The sequence below is a fragment of the Solanum pennellii genome, chromosome 4 (assembly GCF_001406875.1).
Source record: "Solanum pennellii chromosome 4, SPENNV200".
NCBI classification, from domain to species: Eukaryota; Viridiplantae; Streptophyta; class Magnoliopsida; order Solanales; family Solanaceae; genus Solanum; species Solanum pennellii.
Window position 1 is genome coordinate 4,012,592 of NC_028640.1, and position 20,565 is coordinate 4,033,156.

At 34.5% G+C, this 20,565-nt stretch overlaps 2 protein-coding genes and 1 non-coding gene across 3 annotated transcripts; 2 read left to right on the plus strand and 1 right to left on the minus strand.

The window, feature by feature from the left end:
- The first annotated feature begins 1,698 nt into the window (after positions 1 to 1,698).
- On the plus strand, positions 1,699 to 4,351 carry LOC107018438 (actin-depolymerizing factor 2). Its single transcript, XM_015218921.2, has 3 exons — positions 1,699 to 1,856; positions 3,622 to 3,887; positions 3,980 to 4,351. The coding sequence occupies exons 1-3, from the start codon at positions 1,854 to 1,856 to the stop codon at positions 4,140 to 4,142; spliced, it is 432 nt and encodes a 143-aa protein (XP_015074407.1). The 5' UTR covers positions 1,699 to 1,853; the 3' UTR covers positions 4,143 to 4,351.
- A 2,036-nt stretch (positions 4,352 to 6,387) lies between these two features.
- On the plus strand, positions 6,388 to 6,459 carry TRNAC-GCA. The gene has a single exon. It is a non-coding gene; the product is annotated as a tRNA-Cys (tRNA).
- Positions 6,460 to 6,761: 302 nt separating this feature from the next.
- Positions 6,762 to 18,899, minus strand: LOC107017747. Its single transcript, XM_015217995.2, has 11 exons — positions 18,617 to 18,899; positions 17,821 to 17,929; positions 16,248 to 17,138; positions 16,083 to 16,162; positions 13,921 to 14,133; positions 12,831 to 13,803; positions 11,450 to 11,968; positions 11,025 to 11,353; positions 9,978 to 10,076; positions 9,768 to 9,893; positions 6,762 to 8,797 (listed from the first exon to the last, which is right to left on the minus strand). Exons 1-11 carry the CDS (start codon positions 18,770 to 18,772, stop codon positions 7,040 to 7,042), a joined length of 5,253 nt encoding a protein of 1,750 aa, XP_015073481.1. The 5' UTR covers positions 18,773 to 18,899; the 3' UTR covers positions 6,762 to 7,039.
- Between the last annotated feature and the right edge of the window lie 1,666 nt (positions 18,900 to 20,565).

Below are 20,565 nucleotides of genomic sequence, written 5' to 3' on the forward strand. Positions count from 1 at the left end.
TTATATATACTTTTATTGTTATATAAATACTTGACATATATCATTATCGAGTTACCATTCATCTAAACGGAAGTGAAAAAATTATTCTCTCTTTCTTGTTACTTGTCCACTTTTCCTTTTTAAGTTGTTATTTGATTACTTGTTAATTTTGACAAAACAAGAAATGAATTTTTTTTGACTTATTATACCCTCAATTAATTATTTTAAAAACGGTAAAACTTCTTGATAACCTTAATTTTTAATTCATCCACTTTACAATTAATAGTGGTAAAATGATAAATTCACTATGTCAATAATTATTTTCTTAATAGGTGTGTTATTCAAAAGTAGACAAGTAATTATGGATAGATAGAATAGTTTATTATTTTTATCCTTTTAGCAAAATTAAGGTATATTTTATTTTTTTATATAATAATTATTTTTGACTTTTTTGATTATTATTATTCGAGTTTTTTTATTTTTTTCTTTCATTCTTTAGTGTAAAGAAAATAATTTAAATCAATTTTTTTGGTAATATTGTAATTTAGTTTTTGTATTTGTAAAAATAAAATAAAAAATTGGGTATCTATGATAAATTTTACAAGAGAATCAGTTAAACATAAATAAACTTGACCATCAAAATGATAAATTTAAATTTGTCGTTCAAACAAAAAAGTCCAAAAAAATATGTGTGAGAAGGCAAATATATCCCATATGTATTTTATCTTTTTCCAAAAATAAAATAAAGTTAAATCTCTTATGTTAGAGGAAATGGTATATATAACGAGGGTATATCAACTCTAAATGGCAAAGTTGAGGGGTATATTAGACTTTTTTCCACAAAAAATTGTTTCCTACCAGATGTCTAGTACCCGCGTTGGAGTCCAACTAAATTCAAATTTGTGTTGAAAGTCATACATTAGGAAGTAAAATGCTTCCTAAAAAAGGTAACCCCATACATAAGGAGATCCGAACTCAAAACCTCTTGGTTAAAGATAAGAAGTACTTACACTTCATAATATATCACTACCCTTATTAGTAGCTTACATTAATATCAATCTGAAACTCAAATTTCATATTGTAATAAAACATAATAAATTATAATATTGTCCTCGACAATTCTACATTGGATAGTTTTTATTTAGCTATAAGTAGGTAATTCTTTATCATCGTGTGATTGATTTTATGCAATAGACATTATTCATTAGAAACAACAAACATTATAATATCAATAATTTTATGCAGTAGACATTATTCGTTTGAAACAACAAACATTATAACATCAATATCAAAATAAGAGAGATTTTTACAAATGATAATTTTTTTTTATTTTCACACTTTTAAAATTCAAAATCACCAAAAAAAAAAAAGAGAGAGGTGTAAGAAATTAAAACAATCAATGTCACCATGCATAATACATTGGGTAACATATCACACTTTGAAAATTAAGACTAACATAAAATTATGTAAAAAGAGTTAAATTAATTAAAAACTGTTAAAAATATTCGATATGTGAAACTGTAATTAAGACTTTTATTAAAGGGAAAAAAGACAAATATATATCTGAATAGTCGCAAATGGACGTACATATCTTTTGTCATACTTTAGGAATATTTATATCTCTGCTATCCAAAAACTAAAACGTATATACCTTTCGAATGGATAGTTCCAAAACTATTTTTACCAAAATATATACAAAATCTAAATGATAATCTACCTCTCCGAAAAAAGATAAAAAGAAATAAATAGAGAAAAAACAAGAACCCCTCTTCTTCGTATCTGGTCTCATTTTTCCCCAAAAACCAATTTTATCGGAGCCCTAAATTTTCTCCATTTTTCTCATCTTTTTCCAATCTGTTCTCTCGCCTTCAATCATGGTTAGTCGATTTTATTTTGTATATATAAACTTTATTATATATGAAAATTTTATATATTAAAGATTTTTATTTAGCATTACTTCGATCTGTAAAGTATATGTATAATAGACATGATTTTTCTGTAATTTTGATGAAAATTTTGAGTTGGGTTGCTGATTGCTTAGTGTTTTATGGATCTGATTCAGTTTATTTGTTAGATTGATGTGGGATCTATTGGTTTTGAGCTATGAAGAGCTCCTTTTTTTTTGTTAAATCATTATTTAGATCTTTGTTTCAGTGTTGCTTAGTAGTTGTTGGACATTAAAACTGTGATGTATTTGATTACATGTAAAAATAGTGTTTTGAAGTATAAGTTGGAAAAGTTCTATTTGGGAATTGAAGTTGTGTTTGAACATGCATTTAAGTTGGAAAAAGTTGGAATTTTTTGCTTGGGAAAGATTTTTTTGTTTCACTAATAAAGTTGGAAAAAGTTGCATTTAACTTGAAAATTTTTTAAAAAATCAATTCAATGTATAATAAAAAATTGTGTTAAAAGAAAATTGTATGGACAACCAGCTCCAACTGATTTTTAAAAAATGTTTGATTCTTTTGGTCCAAACCTCACGTGTGGGATTACACTGGGTTTGTTAGTTGTTATTGTTGATTCTTTTGGTGAGATTATGGTTTGAATTGTGAGTTCTTTGCTACAGCCTACTGGCCTGTCTTGCATGCAGAGTCTTCTGTGTGTTTGATTATAACCCTTTTGTGTTTCGCTCATCTAGATACTGTTCTTGGTAGAACTTCTAGTCTTACTATCTTGATTATGAAAAAATCCTGGGTAGATCTCAGATTTCAGAATAAGAGTGTGGAGAGTTAAAATCTATGTTTTATTGGATAAAATTTCTTGCTAGCATTGGGAAATAAGGCTGCGTCTTGACAATTTTTGGTTAACTGAAAAATGAATATTTGATGTTGAAGCTGGATTTTTTTTTTTTGAAGTTGTAGCTGGAATGAAATTATTATTTTACTTGAAATACTCCTAAACCAGTTATTGAGCGTCAGATTCTATATTTCAAGTTGAAGCTGAAATAATAGACAAATTGTTAGACAAACATGATTTTGCAAATTATGCATGTCCAAGTGCCTACTAAGTTCTATCAGTGGTTTACTCTATTCATAGAATTTCATTGAGGTTCGAAACACCCAAAATCAGTTTTAAGTTAACTTGAAATTTATGAAGTGACGCTGGCGTTGATTATACAAAGTTTCTTGTGCTGGAACACTTGTACCTTGGAAGTTGCATTTGGAGCTTTTATTAATTTTATTGATGTGGTAGTAAGGTCTCACAGGTTGATGCCACTGCTCTTCTCCATCCTCTTCTGAGGCAGAAGAATTGAAGAATGACCAACCTAATTATGGTTAGGTTAGAAATGGAATTGTCATCTTTCTCTTGTAATTTGTTTCTTCACAGTCATTTGGTGGAGATATTTTAAGTGGGAAAGATAAATTCTAGAAGTAATGAATAGGACTTGAAGATCTGAAATGCTGCAGGCTTTGGTTTCTTTCATTGTTCTTCTTTTTGTTGATTCTTTGTGCTTAGGGGAGGCGGATTATCTGGAAGTGTGATTGGACTGGTTGGATAATTTTAACCTAATGATTTATAGGTCTAAGAAAAACTTGTTGATCTAGATAGGGTAGTTATCCCATTATTATTCCCCTGTGTTTCTGTTCAAGTGTTGCCTTATAGAATTTCTGAGATAATATTGTATATTACAAAAAATTGTAGGCTAACGCAGCATCTGGGATGGCTGTGCATGATGATTGCAAGCTGAAGTTTTTAGAGTTGAAGGCAAAAAGAACTTACCGTTTCATCATCTATAAGATTGAAGAGAAGCAAAAGCAGGTTGTTGTGGAAAAGCTTGGCGAACCAACTGAAAGCTATGAGGATTTCGCTGCAGGCCTCCCTGCTGATGAGTGTCGATACGCTGTCTATGACTTTGATTTCATGACAGAAGAAAACTGCCAGAAGAGCAGAATATTCTTCATTGCTTGGTATGTTTGACTCAAATTTGGTGATATAAACTATCATCTTGTCGGTTTATACTCTTCGTTATCACAACCTTTTGTTTTGTCTTTTGTTGAAGGTCACCTGACACAGCAAGGGTGAGAAGCAAGATGATTTATGCAAGCTCCAAAGATAGGTTCAAGAGAGAGCTTGATGGATTCCAGGTAGAGCTGCAAGCAACTGATCCTACAGAGATGGGGCTTGATGTTTTCAGAAGCCGAGCTGGTGGAATTGAATGTTGAGTGTGTGAGTGTCTTGTTTATGTTAAGTGCTTATAGTTTGTGGGGAAGTAGAACTTGGTTAGTTATACTACTAGCTTGTCGTTCCCGATCACCTTACTCTCTAAAGTCTCTTCTTCTCAGAGAACTTCAATACTTTTTAATCCATGTTATATTGTTACTCATGAAATCAAGGAGTTATCTTCTTACATTGAGCATCATTTTTTTCTTTTCATTGATCATACTCTTTTAAGTCTCATCTATTCAGAGAACTTTAATAGTCTTTAATACATTCTTATTGTTACTCGTGAAGTCCAGGAACATCTTGTCACTTTGAGCATCATTATTTCTTTACCATGCACTTAAGTTGCTTCCTTTTCCACCCTTCCCCACCATAAGAAAATAAAAACTGCCTGGATTGAGGTACAACATATACTCGCACACAGACACAAACCCAGTATGTTTAGCTACTTCTCGTCATTCCCTTGGTTATGTTGCTTTTTTGCACGAGATGTTTTTTCAGTCGTGGTTTAAGTATTAAACTGGACTGTAGTTCTAATGGGAGAAACCTATAAACAGAAACTACTTTGCCTAGAAAATAGCATTGTGCATGCCCATCTTGTGTGTTTGGTTGGAGAATCAGTAACAAGTAGGCTTGAAGCAAGAAATGCTCTGAGCTTTAAGCTGCACGAGCGAACTTGCTGAACATAATGTTACTACATATGCCCATGAGTTTGTGTGGTGAGAGATAAGTTGTTAGTAACACAAAAAGTTGAAGAAAAATAGTCTAGAGGTGGTCTCATTTTTTTTTCTTTATTCAAGTATGTATTTATTTATACATATATTCAGATTTTGCTCTAGATAAGGCAAAATTGAGGTACAAGATCCACATTGATGACATTTACTAGTTGGGAATATGTTGTCTTGTTATAGGACTTCTAATATTGTTACTATTTTACTATTATTTATATACATTTAACCTATTTCACTTTATTTATTTGGTATCATGATGACATGAGTTGAACTTACGTGGGGATGATTCATACATCTAAACTCCAACTTATTTCAGATTGAGGCGTATTTATTGTTATTATGTGTTTATACACGTGTCAATAGCCGCATGGCAGAATTCCAGACCATGGAGGTTTTAACAAGTCTCTGTTCCTAAGAGGGCGAAAATCTTGTCTCCCATACAAAAGTTTTTGGGAATAGAAATCGGATTAATTCAGATGAATGAAAGTTGAGGAAATTGAGCAACATGGACAGTGAGAATTCATATAGCGAATTTCTATTGGCTTTGAAATTGAGATGTACTTGTAATTGTTGTAGACAAAGAATAATGAACAAGGAGCATACTGAAGTATTGTTTAACACGTGTGCAAATTACATTTATGGTTTAATCACAAAAAAAAAATTCGAATTGTTGTATGAATTCTTACTAATCATGTTTTTCAATATAAGTTTGACTCATGCCAATCCTTACGAACCATGGAATTGGGTCATTTGCACTTATGTTCCTATTTTATGTTGGTTTTTAATTTATGTTTCTTGTAATAAATAATATTTTTTTGCGGGGTTTTTACTTTCGTATCATAATATTTCATGTGATGTCCGGGCATGATACTTTAGTTTCTAAAGAAATGTTTCACATGCACAAGTTTGATTACTAAGGGTAAAAATTAAAACCTAACTCATTATGTTTAATTAATATTTTTCTTGTGTAAAGCAAACTTTTTAATTTTACTGACATGAATTTTCAGTCCCCAAATGGATGTGAATGTGCACACACATACCAAGGGCAGGTTTACCACACAAGTGTCGTGGAATTTGAAATTTACAAACCTTTAAAATTTTGAATTTATTTTTGTCTAATGTGGGTAAAAAGTAAAATTTGTTTTTGTCTAATGTGGGTAAAAAGCAGTCAATAATGCATTCCCTCTTTACAGAAGGGGTTGATATAAGGCTAGACGGATTGTATTTCTTTCGAGTTTTTTTTGGTTTAATATTTTCAATTTAAGTCGAAAAATAAAAAAAGTAACAAGCACCATTAGACTCATGCGGTGATTGAACGTTAATAGGATCCGATATTTTTTTCTCACCCAAATAAGAAGGGCGCAAAACCCTATTTTCAATGACATAGTTCAGACCATATAGAATTGAATAAGATAACGAGAGTTGAAGCAAAAGTTTCTTACTAAGCTTTATTTAGTGAGCCAACGATAATCTTATATACTTTTAAATACGTACCTCTTATTGATTTGATCACCAAGGGTCCATAGCTCAGTGGTAGAGCATTTGACTGCAGATCAAGAGGTCACCGGTTCGAACCCGGTTGGGCCCTTCAAAATTTTAAACTTTTTTCGTTCATTAATCACGTTTTTTTTTTGGTTACTCAACTTCACGTTAATTAATCACGTTTTTGGATGTATCAATTTCCTTATTATCAAAAGGATATCTTCATAATTGCAATTTTAATCGGTGAGGTGGTTGTTAATGCTAAAAGATAGTGCTATTCAAAGGTAAATCACAATACGACAAGAGTGTAAGTGTATGAGCTTAGGAAAACTAAAGAATTTGATGATCCAATAATATATTCAGTGTGATTCCATAAGCGGGATCTAGAAACTGTGGGATATATATATATATACAAAAGAAAACTAATAAGCAAACACACAATAGTTCAAGAAATGAGAGTAAATCTTCCGTTGTACCATTCCATCAAATATCAATACGGTAACTTCTACTCTAAACATTCATAAGCTACTGAATAAAAATGTTTCTCTCAAAGAAATACCTATGGCAACAAGAAACTGCATGCTTTTCCTCTCATGTACACTTCTCGAGTTCTCTACAAAAATACACAATTCCGTACGCTATCAAAAAAACTGCCCCGAGGTTTATAGAAGGGGTGTGTGCATTAGTTACTGGAGTTCAATACCTTTTGCCATTGCTGCTTCTTTAACAGCTTCTGAGTTTCCTTCGGCCTCGGACAAACTGAGATAAGATTTCCACAGCATTACAGAGAATGGATATACAGACAGAGCTCTCTTCAGGAAACTGACGGATAGGGACGGGGAACCTGTAAGATCATGCAAAATATCTGCAGCTTCTACCCATACATATTCTGGCGCAACGGGAACAGCTTGAAATAATGCACTTATCAATAGAGCACTTCCCCAGAAGGAGACGCCACCAGAAGTGTTTGCTGGACTTGAGGTTTTCGTAATCTGCTTGCATACACAAATTGCCAGATGATAGTTGGAAGGAAGCATCCCCATTAAGCTCTCAACCATGTCAACAAAGTTGGTGAGTTCGTCTTTCTTTTCAGGTAAGAGAGATGGACCATACCATGCTTCCAGAACTGTGTTGACCATGGAAGGCTCCGATGACACCGGACATAACAATTTGCCAACTAGCTGCCGGACTCTAGGCTTCTTAATTCTTTGGATGAATTGTCTGGACAATGGCTCAGATGTGATGGAAGCACGCTTATCAGCCAAATAACCAGACAGAAGTCTCAATACTTTCCCATCATTGTCCAAATTCTCTGCACGCGGAAACAAAAGACGTTCTCTCACACAGTGATTGTAACTTTCAGCAGAAGCAGCCTCCAATGCTCTATCAATGGCTAATTGAGCTTCAGTATAGTCATTTTGTAATAGCTTATAGATGGAACAGTTCAGCATCCCAAATACATAATCATTCGGGCTAGAACTGGAAAAGAGAGCAGCAATATCAGATACTGAAGCAGACTCTGGTAAAGACTGGGAGTTATCACTATCTACAGCACCCAGACAACTATTTTGGGAATATTTGTGTTTCCATGAAAATTGGAACCACCGAGCCATTAATCCCTCAACAAAATCTCTTTTCCTGTCTTGGAGTGCGCATTGGACATACTGGTTCCAAAGACATTGAACTCCAGGAACTTCATCAAACCAGTTATCTAATGCATCTTCAAAACCTTCAAAACTTCCATCTGCAAAATCATACTCTGCCCGAGCTAACATCAGAACAAGTTCTAGACACGATGGATACAACGTGACATAGTTCTCTAACAAACTCTTACTACATTCTAAACCCTTAAGCACCACTACACATCTAACATGATTGACTGAAAACAGGTGTGCTGCCCTGAGATTTGCTTCAGCTTCAAGAGACTCTCTATCGATGTATAATGCTAGAGAATCTACTGCTAATTCCATCAGAGAGACACCACGTTGCTTCTCATCAAAGGTCAAGTCAGTAGACGGCCAATCTATGGAAGAAAGTTCTTTCTGATATTCAAATCGCTGCAGAACGGTCACAGGAAGTTTCCTGTACACAACCAAGTAGACACAACAGACCCAGAAAACACATTTATCAGAAATGGTTAAGCATGTAATGATATCAGGAAGAGACAGTCTGAACGGGCTATCAGATTTCTCTTCTGTGGGATATAGCTCATTGATTTTATCAATAGCTGTAGCAATATTTCCAGACATGCACAGACAATTCATCATCTGCAAAAGTATATCCAATATGCCATCACTGGCTAAAAGAGCATTTCTGTCAGATACAGATGCATGGCGACACAGGGCCAAGAGTGCAGCATCATACGCAGCCAGCCTCTCATCCAGCTGTGTTCGACTATTTATATATAAAAGCCAGAGTTCGTAAGAGCCTTCAGCGTGCTCAACCTGGATTGTAGAATAAGAAGTTTTATCAGTATCTATGTGGATAATTGAGTGAATCATAGACAAACTCACAAGTCAAAGTCAAACCTCCGCTGAAGTGGATTTATGACAATTTTTCAGGAAGTCCATCTATTAGGATGAAGGCTAATACATAACTTGGAGAAGGAACCTAAAACTAGGGGCGGGCATATGGTTTGGTTTGGTAAGGTAAAAGAGGAAAACCAAAACAGAACCTAAGTTGATTCGGTTTGGTTATTTTTTTTGGTTTTTACCTTTTATGTTGGGTTTTTGAACATGACATAATTACATCAATTTGATAAGGATATGTGATAATTACATTTGACTTCCAGAATTGAGAAGATACTCCTACAGAAGAATGCAGTAGAAGTGTAGAATAATATATCTAAATTTTAAAGTCAAATCAGCATTGGAAAAGGAATGAATTCAAATATAAAATAAAATTCTTTTTTTTTGGTGAGACATCATTGCAGATAAGATGGTGATTTATAAAATGCTTTTTCAAACAGTTAGCCATGCTAATAAACTTACTGCCCATTTTGCAAAAGTAAAACATCATTTCCCACGTTGAGAGGCAACTGAAATCAGAAATAGCATATGTATGCAGAAGTTCAGTTATTCGGTTTAATCGGGTTCTCTGCCCAATTCGAACCAAAAACCAAAAACTTGAAACTTTAAACCAAAAGAACTGAACCAAAATAAATTTTAAAAATTCAGTTCGGTCGGTTTTCACGGTTTTAACCTAATAATGTGTAAAACAAACTGGTGTTCTCTGATGCAATTAAAAAAATATTTGGCACACCATCAAAGCAATTAGCTACTATATTACTATGCCTATAATATACAAAGTTCTTTAGCACATAGACTTCCTAATAGTATTAAGTATTAACACCTTGAACCAACTAAAATATTCTGTTTTAACAGTAGTAGAATTCAATGTTGAAATACCGCATACCGCACATTTGAACATGTCATCCTTTCCAATGGACTTCTGACTGCTATAGTAAAGTAACAGGTAAACAATCCAGACAACTGCTGATGTAGGATTAACTTCCAAAGCTCGAGCAAGGAGTTTAAGAGCCTACATGTTTTCGCGAAAATTAGAAGGATGAGAATACAGACCCATCCAAATATCTAACTCATAATCACCACCAAAAGAACATACCTGTGATCTTCCCTTCGGTTTATTAGCCTCCTGACTGAGATTAAGAAGAGCCATCTCTACAATCTGGTCATCATCAGCGGATAGTTCCTTGCATGGACCCTGTTTAGTTATTAGAAGATTAGTTACAGCACTGACAGCACGTGTCAAGGAAGGGCAGCAACTATTTTTATCTTCTTGCAACGGAAGGTTGAAAAAAACTGTGATTGCTGCATAGCGAACTCGATCCTATACAAGGACAAGGAACAAAAAGGGATATTCCACCATTGATGACTAAAAAACCAGATGATGACTCCTAAACCGGAAGAAGGATAGGAGCATTATAGTGAAATGGGAAGTTAAAAGAGCCCCCGGAAAGGACCTAGTGGCATGATATAAAAGGTCATAACCAATAACACAGCATTTGCATTCTTTAGATAGATTTAGATGCCTTGACAAGCAATTACAAACGTTCCCAAAGAAAAAGATAAATAGAATATGACCCAGAAAACCAAAATATATTTAAGTTTAAGAGTTCGTACAATCACCAAATTCTTCTCACAGAACTGTTTTGGCAAGCAGCAAGGAGATGCAAAATGATTTTTCTTGATTCATCTATGGAAAAATAAAATTAATACTTCCACAGATGCACTAGTATTTTATTTTATTTTTGGATGACAACGGAAACCCGCAGTTGCTACCCTTTGGGTGCGCACAGGGTAAACCCCCGCTCCTATGCAATAGCTCTCAAACCACATAGGAGAGGAAACCTACACTAGACAAGTTTGGTGCGACGAGCTCGACCCAGAAGGCAAACCCCTTACTTTCGCTGGCAAGGGGTTTCGAACTTGAGACCTCCAACATGTAAGTCCTAAGCTCAAACCACTGGGCCACCCCGAAGGATAGATGCATTAGTATTTCAAAGGCAAGTTTTCTATAATAGTTGATAAAAATAAAAGTTCAGCTTTTCCCAAAAGCGTTATATAAGTAGGTAAAAATCAGTTTTTCCTCCCCTGTTTTTATCCCCCACACCTATGCATTATTAGAAAATAACAGGATAATTCGACAAACCGATGATCCATTTCTGCTTTGAAAATAAAGTGATTGCCTATTCCAACCACCCTGGACCTCAACACGAGCATTAGCGCCATGAAATAACGGCCCATCAAATGGTAAATCAGTGGGCAGCTGACTAGAGAGAACAAAGGTAAGACTGAAACACTTCACCCACAGTTGGCTGTACTCATGACTTAGAATGGATTTACATGACTGCAGATCAGCTTTCAGAACATCCAAGCCAACCAAATAAGTTGGGGGAGCCAAACCAAGGCAGTCAAGTGACTTGGTAAGAGTTCTTTCGGCAGAAGATAGCTGTCCTTGAATTGGTGATCCAACCCTGTCTACAGAAGAAAACAAGTAACAAAAATTTAACTCCACATGTTGGACATGGAGGAACTGTCAGGATATCTTACGCATTTCAAACAGAAGACCCATACCATCATTATCCAATGTCACCTTCATTCTACTGCCAGAAGAGTAGTCTCTAACATGTTGCCAAGAACACTCAGGATTATTGCATTTTCCCCGAAGTTCAAAGATACAAAGTGGCCAAAGCGGGTCAATGGTAAAATTGCAAGAGTAAGACCCACTCTTACTGCCAATTAAATCCAGTGAAGCTGCTTCAACTGAGACCGCACTTGAAATGCTTGGAATGGTGCTGCTACCAAAATTGTCTTCCCCCTGATCATGAGAAGTTTGTACACTGGAATTTTCAATCTGTAATTTGAGTAGATCCATGGAATCTGAAGCCTTGAAGTCTAAGATAGCACTCTTCAAAATAGGATATGAAAAGGTGAATGAGCTTGCAAACTGAGATTTGTCATTGCTTGTGTTGATACAACTATCTAAACAAATATAAGAGGAAGGTGATGCAGAAGTAGAATCAAACTTCTCATTGTTGCACTGACGGTCCACCTCAGCAGGCATCTTAAACATCGTACTCATCACATCACGACCTAATAAAAAGTTCAAAAGGAAAGAGAAATAAAAAAAGTTGACTCAATCAGAATAAAGAATGTCAATCTCTGAAATGATAATTTATGACAACTCATTGTTATATGACGTCCAAAAGAGCATGGATATCATGATGTTCAAAAAATATGAATAAACATTCTGGAGAATTGAAACCAAAAGTGTACAAAAATAGAAAGAAAATAGTTGTTCCTAACAACTTGTACAACCGTACAAGTGATGCAACAGAATGAATTTTGCCTGTCCAGGAAACTACATCAAATAGTGGATATGGTGAAAAACACCCTACCAGCTAAGCTTACCATATATGCAATACAAGCTAGTTCACGATAACAACTTGATTATTATCACACTCACGCTAGATCTGCTGTTGCCAAGAGTCTTTAATCTTTTTAGAGATTTGTATGTCTGTCAAAATAAGTAGTAGAGAACCTTTGGCTTTAGAAACCCTTAATTTGTTTTAAGAAAACAAAGTACTCATTGAAATCAAGTAGAGCACAACAAATACAAAAGGATTCACATAGCTGAACCCAACTAGTTTGGCATTGAGATTGATGGATCGTTTGACATCATATCATTTTTCAGCTACCACATCCAATTAACTATTGAGTAGTACTTGTAATATGTCCTTTGTAGACAGGATACTGTGCATCTTTTACTAAATCCATTTATTACATTCTATTAGAAGTATTTGTTGTTTATCTAAGAGCATCGCACTACCAAATAGCCAACAAGGTATTTTAGTGTTTAAGAAAATTCTGATTTACAGATCATATGCACACAGGTCAAACTGTGATCAACAGAGATGAGCTACTGCAGAAAAAGATGTCCATAAAGGACCACTACCTTGAAAATCAGATCCTTGTTGTGGCTCAATCTCTCGCTCTGAATCGGAGCATAATCTATCGCCCATTACCACCCTTCCCACAAGCTCATTATTTTCTGTGCTTCCTTCAGCTACGGCTTCCAGGCTCTCTTGTGGGCACTCCTTCTGGCACAAAGTTCTCATCCTTAGTCTTTCAAAAAGCTGAGAGCGCAAAGTTGCTTCAAGGATTAAAGAATCCTGAGAATTATCCATCGTTGATTGCCCCTCTGATGTATTGTTCATATTCTTGTCCATGTCAACTATGGATTTTTCCTTTCCTTGATAGTCCAGATGGTTTTCTGGAGATTTATCTTCGAACAGAAATGTCCCTTCATCCTCATTACGAGACATACTGAAATCCTCAGAAGGGGAGCACATGTTATTTGCACCATTATCTTCCTTATGAGGCTTGAATGTGATACAATCAGGCTCGCTGCAGGGATCAGATGCCAAATTGTAATGCTCCTGAAAACTGGAGACGTTTTGAAGAGCGACATTATTTGGATGGACATTTAAATTGGCTTCATGTTGATTGTTGAAGTCAAACGTAGGCTGCACTGCACAACTTGAAGAGGGAACTGAATGCAAATTAACATCAGAAATTGCATGTAAGGAGCCCAATCCAATTCCAGTCTCATCAGGAAACCCACAAGACAGCAACAAATTTGGATTTCCCATCATAAGATCTCGAAGCTGGGCTGAGTACTGTTCTCTTCTACTGTATAGGTGAGAGCATCTAGCATTAGCTTCAATCAAGGCCCTTTGAGCTTTTCGGTAAGATTTCAGAACATTTCTTTCTTCAATCTCGCACTTGCGGCGATATTCCTGTGCTTCTTCCAGTTCTTTATCTTGCAGTTCTTCTAAATTCAACAGCGGTTGCAAGTCTATTCTGTTGCTTCCACTAATATTCGGCTTGTCACAGAAGTTCCAAAAGCTTGGAAAGTTCAGAGATGTCTTTCACAAGGGGAAAAACAACTATCAGAAATATGCAATTCTAAGCTTTGGTTATAGAAAAAGAAGGGGAGAAGAAAAACACAGGAAAGAGGAAGACAGAAAAAGGCAGAAACGTACAACATTGGCCACAGCATTGCTGCCCGCACCATTGGTGAAGGCTGCAATGTTGTTACCATCGGGAGAAGGCTTCTGTGTGTTTTCATTAGATCTGACTAGATTGCTGCCGCTCTTTTCAGTTACATTAACACCAGCAAGCCCAGAACTCACTTTCTTCGGTAAAAGAGGCTGATTGTACTGACTACAAAGTTCAGCAGCATGCTCTGTCTTGTCCTTAGAATGAAAAAAAAAGGGGAAAAGACAACAAGTATCCATGAAAAAAGTTCACTAGCACAATCAAACGCACATGAAGTTAACACGAGTTGACAAGAGACAATAAAATATCTGCAATTTAAGTTCACCGAAAATCAATATCGATGCAATACAGAAAGCATGTTTTGACTAACCCCCACCACACCACACCACCACGGACACACAAAAAAGCCCCTGTGCTAACACCAGTATATACAGCTTAAAAAATACAATGAAAAAAATCAAGCCTTCCTACTGTGTGATCTTTCCTGTTAGAGAAAAGGAAGGATAGCTTTATCCATTTCAACAAGTTTGCACCTCGGAATCATGCAGTGGAAAGTTGAAACAAATGAAATTTTATATAACAACCATCTCACAACAACAACAAAAAAAAAAGAGTAATTTTATATGTTCACTTTCAGAATCCAAGAGGAAGTTGGCATTATCGGGTAATTTCCTTCCCATATTACTCAACTACATCATCGTTTAATGGTCAAGTTCACAAGTCAGAAACAAAATCAGTAGAAAAGAAAGATTTGATATATGCCCGACCAGAATTGATACAGTGGATGTGACATTATAGCAAATGTATCTGAATGTTGCATATACAAGCATGCTAGGTCCAGGATGAGGAAATCTAGGAAAAAACTTAACCATGACTAATACAAAACCTCAGCTTAATGAAAATTTTGGAATGGAAAGCATTGAATCTCGTCATAAAGAATCATTATCCTTCATTTCCGAAATGGCCCTTGCTAAGCAAATTGTAGTGGTGGCCAAGAAGAAGAAACAAAGTTAATAGGACAAGATTATATACCTAGATCATTTAGGAATACATAGTAAACAAAGTTTGATTGGCCAGACCCGTCATTTTAGCTTGTCGATCCATCCTATTTAAAATGAATTTGGACGTTTAACATTGCTAAAAGTTTTACACTCCAAATGAATTAGGTAGATAATTTGTGTGGGCTCCCCTTGAAAAAAAAACCTCTTAATGAGGCGACGTAGCAGCTTAACTATAAAAAAAAATAGAAGTCATAACAACAAATGATATATGTAGGAATAAATAAGAACATGGATGACGTAATATAGACCTGAATGGGGCGACATACTCCAAGTATAACCGAAGAAGGAATGTCAACAATATCAAAACTTCTCATGCTTGATCCTAGGGACTAATTGCTTTGGATGAATAGAAAGGAATGGACAAGAATGAGACTGCACTTTAGAGTCAAGACAGTACCTCATTCACCATTCCATCACTATTTATTTCCTTCCCATTCTAACCCATTGCCCCTTATCACAGGCCTCAAGGTAGTCCATACAACCAGTGAAAGATAATGAAGCACAAGAAAAGAAGAACTAATCCAGAGAACCTAATATTGAAGAACAAGACAAAGAAATTACAACCTCTATTTATTTATTTTTACGAAGAGAAAGTACAACCTCTATTTTCAGTATTTTCAAGGTGTCTTTAATTTCCAAGAGGAAACATTATTGGATTTGCGAGCCAAACCAAAAAGATCAAACTGTTGACAAATAGTTATCCTAAGGCTTTTATCAGACTATATCAATGTTTTATTAAACCCCTACGGAAACAAGCACCTTATACTTTATAATATCTACATAGGCACTTAGATTAAGCATCTCTTGCCAAAAAGCTAGACAATTATTTCAATGCACTTGGCACAGAAATTTTATCTTCACTATCTTACCTCTGAAAGATACCGTCTTTTAAGTGCAGTAATTGCAGTAATAGAGGAGAGAACTTTTACTAAATGGAAGACTTTTGGGCTAGTGAAACTAAGTTCAAATTATCCACACAAAGGCTCCATGCGCCAAAACGATATTGAACAAGTCATTCAATGCCCATTCTCACGCTTGATGTTAACAACTAGATAGGGATTATTGTGATAAACACGAGAATTTACCAATTTATTGGCAGCTTTACTTGCAATTTCTTTTGACGAATTGCTGGAACTCTGATTGAGATTCCTTACGGTATCAATACCTGTGGCAATAAGCTCATTTGAATTACACAGCACCTAATGTCATTAAAAGAAAGTTGCTTCTAAATATTAATAGAGTATGTGTACCATCTTTGAGAGTGAGAGATGGATTTGTTGAAGAAGAAGCGCCCTGATACTCTTTTTGTTTCAGTTGTCCAGCAATGACTGAACAAGACGGATATTTTTCTCCAGGACTGCTACGATCAGCTGGTTCCAGTTGACAGGAATCCTTTAATGCACACTTTTTTGATCCTATAACCATAGACATAATTTCATGGGAGTTTGAGAAACCCCAACTTGGATTTGACGAAACAATTTTTTTGCGTTTCTTATCTGGTTCTTGTAGTTCCTGTAAATTATCATTAGTAGTTTCTCTAGATGCCCTCACCACCAAATTCCTTTTATTGACAAGATTTACATCCCTACACGAAGCTGAAGTTAACTTTTTGGTATTCTGTAATCTCTCAAGATTTAATTGATTCTCGCGAATCGCGATCATTTGGCGCAAGTCATGAAGTTTACTAGAGTTCAGATGTACATTTGCTCTTTTCCCATGGTCAAGGGTAGCTACCTTATTTGAGTTGTTAAACTTTGTAAAGCTATGCAAGCGGGCAGCATTTCCGTAAGTGCCTCCATTAGGTTTGGTCAATAAAGAAGAAACATTCTGACTTACAGCCCCTTTGCTTGGCATCAACTTTGCCTCATTTCTAGTAATCTTTTGCAATTTCTGAGGTCTTCGAGGAGCAGGTGCTGGTGGTTTAATAAATTTATCCTCAGCAAAGGTTCTGTTTTTACTTGCTGAAATCTTCTTCCGTCCAGAATTTTCACAGTCACTGCCACTTTCATCTGAGAAGCTTATCAGAAACGGTACAAAATGCTCTCGATTCTTTTTAGAACTCTTCGGATGAGCTGATTCATGAGGTGTACTAGAAGGCGCATCAATTGAGCAACCCATTTTGCTGGAAGAAGTATTTTTTTCTGCAAAGCATGCAGTTAAGAAAAAATATAGCAAATAAGTCATGGGTGGGGCAGACAGATAAGCAAGAAATGTAATTAAAGACCGAACAAATTAAGTAGCAAGTTCCATAGATTAAATGGATCGTAGAACTAGAAGAATATGTGTTATAACCTCTTATCTAGTTATCTTTCCTTAATGCATACGGGGGTGGGGGACGATGAACCTAGGAAGGAGAAGAATTGTACCAAAAGCTTAGTTGCGCAAACTCTTCACTTTTGACGCCACACCTGTCTCGGATTCTTCAAAAATACACTACTTTAGGCGAATCCGACACGCACCCATTGGCATTTTTGAAGAGTCCGAGCAACATAGACCAAAAGAAACACTTTTTATATATTTTTTAACCCTATTTTTTATTTTATGGTTTTGTAATACCACGTGCCAAGACAAGCACCGTTTACCAAGTGTATTCAATATAATAATAATAAAATTTATTCAAAAAAACACCAGAGTAAAGTTAATCAAATTAACAGCCACGCATGGAAAAGTGAACTTAACAACAATGTGCATACAACAATGTGCATATATGCTGATGAGATGGTTTGATAAAAAAACTGTCACCAGTCATTCCTAGTAGGTAGATGAAACCGCGAGGGTTAACAATACATATAAATGTTCCAATACTCTAGCATAACGACATACCTGCCTGAGTATCCTGAGAATTCCCATTCACTGTATCAACGTGAACCTGCCGCTCCAATGGAGCAGAAACACTGCTCGTAAGCTGATCGGTGGAACAAACATTTCGATCCTGTCAAAAACAATTCTCAATCAACTCAATACTACTGTAGCTTGATAACCCGGAATAGTTTCTATTTGCCCAAAAAAGAAATTCATACACTCACCATTGTTAAACACAATAATAAATAAAGTTCACACTTCACAGGCACTCAAAGCAACACGAAGGTGAAAGAAAAGACATTTTACTTTGCACCAAGGCAGTAACTACTAAATTCAGAAGGATTTTAAAGCAGCACAAAGGTGAAGGAACAGAATATAGGGGGAAAACCTTCACATCTAGAACTTAGTTGATTTTGAACTTTAAATTAAATCTGATGCTTCTCTAGAATCTTCTCATTTTGTTGAGAGATTTATACAAAATGTAGAGAATCTCTAAAACCTAACTAATTGTTTTAGTATAACCGTATTGTCTAAGTCAAATTGCGAGCACTAACTAATTCCACAGGTATTTGCTACCTCCCACAGTAAAAGTACCGGATATAAACCCTAATTAATCTTATATGACACATTATTGAGTATCAGAAAATAAATTGGGATTGAGGTATAGTTTCTCCTTCTAGGAAGACATTAAAATGCAAATACACATCTGGAAAATGATGAATTCAAAGTTTAAAACATAGAGCTAGCAAAACTGAGCTGCTATTTCGAGCAAAGGAAGTAAAAACAATTGAAATTGAGGTAAGTTAGAGATGTTCACATCGTTATCAGATGCAGTAAGTTCTCCTTCTTCTTTGCTTCCTGAGGAATTGTTGTTGTTCAGAAACGAAGATTCTCCTCTTCCTCCTCGTTCCTCAGTAAGTTTTTTTACCGAATGCTTTATGACCTGTTTCCTCTCTTCGTCGATATTCGCCATTTGAGCCCAATCTCTCTCTCTCTCCGCGCGCTCTAGCTTTCTCTCTCCTATTGCAATGGCGGTTACGGAGGGAAACTTTGGCCGACGAAATTGGAGGGCGAAATTCTGAAAAGGGAATTTGTGGGGATGAAATTTCGAGTATTTAACAAAAGTGTATATGCTCTTTAATTAATCGAGCGTACTGTCTATTCTTTCAAAACTCATTAATTCAATTGATAGTAAATAGTTTAAAATATGATTGTATTTTATTTTAAGTTAGTTGAAGACATTAAAAAATAAATAAGATCAATACAAAGTTTATTTTCGTTTATTCAATCAAAACTATTATAATTTGAACACAATTAAAGACATTTACAATAGAAAAATCGATCAAAATCAACCATTAGTGTTTAAAATAAATAAATTATGGGTGGTTCAATGATTCAATAGGAAAATGGCATAGTTAAGGTGTCTGAGGGTAAAAAACCCAACAAATTTAGAAATTTGTTTATGAGTAATTAAATAAATAAACACAGATATTCTATGCGACATGTTACGTGACAATTTGCGACACGCATTCTATAAGATATTTGCATCTTACGTAGTGTCTTACAAGTATTGTGCCACATAGAATTAATATGTCAACTTTGTTCAAATTTCTATCAGCTTAATTGTCTATTTATGTATATTTAAAATGAAGGATATTATTGAAAAATAAAACCAAATTAAATAGCCTATATATTTATATATATAGTAAGTATTTTTTAATATTTTACTTGACTCTTAGATTTAATATAAATATTTATTTTATTTGGTTATTTTAGCGAATGGAAAGAGTTTTTTTACTACTATCCTTAGTGTATTATAAGAGGTTTAATGTTTGTGACAATGTCATTAGTACAAAACTAAAAAAAAACAGTTATAAATTTTTAACTCGTACGTATTTATATTTTTATATATATTTTTTCATCAAAAATAAAATTAAATTCTTTTTAAAACATATTAAAATAAAAAGATACATATAAATAAATAAAAATGGCATATTAAAAAATTATATAAATAGTAATCCTAGAGTCCTAGTAATCAAATTTAAAGTTTGAAGTATCATTAAAAATCATTTTACTTTTAAAAATTTCATATTTAGCTACAATTTTCTTAAAAGGTATCTCGAATCAATATGAAATGGAGGAACGATTTACTTAATAAATTTACAACCATGAAATTTAACAATATTTGACATATAACAAATTAATGCATAAATAAGACTATGCTTTCAATTTTACCTTTAAAAGCGACTAGCCATCAAAATATATTATTAAAATACTAAATTAATTTATATTCATCTTACATTCTAAATAATGTCAACAACAATAAAATTTACTTAATTTCTCAAACATAAAATCAAATAAATAGAAACAAAGGAATTACTACACACACTTTGATGTAAATACTTGTGATTGAAATTTCATTTAAGAGGTGTGAAAGGTCCATATTTCATAGAAATATCATGATTAAACACTCGTTTATGTTTTCTTATTATTTCAAATATTAATAATATTCTATTACAAAATAGTTGTGTTTTACGATTTTAACAAGAACTCAATCCTATTATTCCTAATTTAACCTTAATTACTTAATCAAAAACCCATTAATTAGCTTTTTCCTTTTAGTAGAGATAATCCACTTACTATTAATTTATACCAATGAAAATTCTTATAAGAGACAATAAAATGTGAGAAATTCAATCATTGGTGGCTGCCATTGTGTAATTCCCCTTAATAAGGCAAAGCCATTTTCAATGTATTGATGAATTT

Bases quoted from the DNA above. Each gene is read 5' to 3' on its own strand.
- LOC107017747 (XM_015217995.2), bottom strand. From the start codon at position 18,772: ATGGCGAATATCGACGAAGAGAGGAAACAGGTCATAAAGCATTCGGTA. The intron at 17,139-17,820 runs GTATGTCGTTAT...CATGCTTTGCAG, and splicing joins TTCTCAGGATACTCAGGCAG to AAAAAAATACTTCTTCCAGC. The intron at 14,134-16,082 runs GTAAATTCTCGT...TTTCATTCTAAG, and splicing joins GTAAAGCTGCCAATAAATTG to GACAAGACAGAGCATGCTGC.
- LOC107018438 (XM_015218921.2), top strand. The intron at 3,888-3,979 runs GTATGTTTGACT...CTTTTGTTGAAG, and splicing joins AGAATATTCTTCATTGCTTG to GTCACCTGACACAGCAAGGG.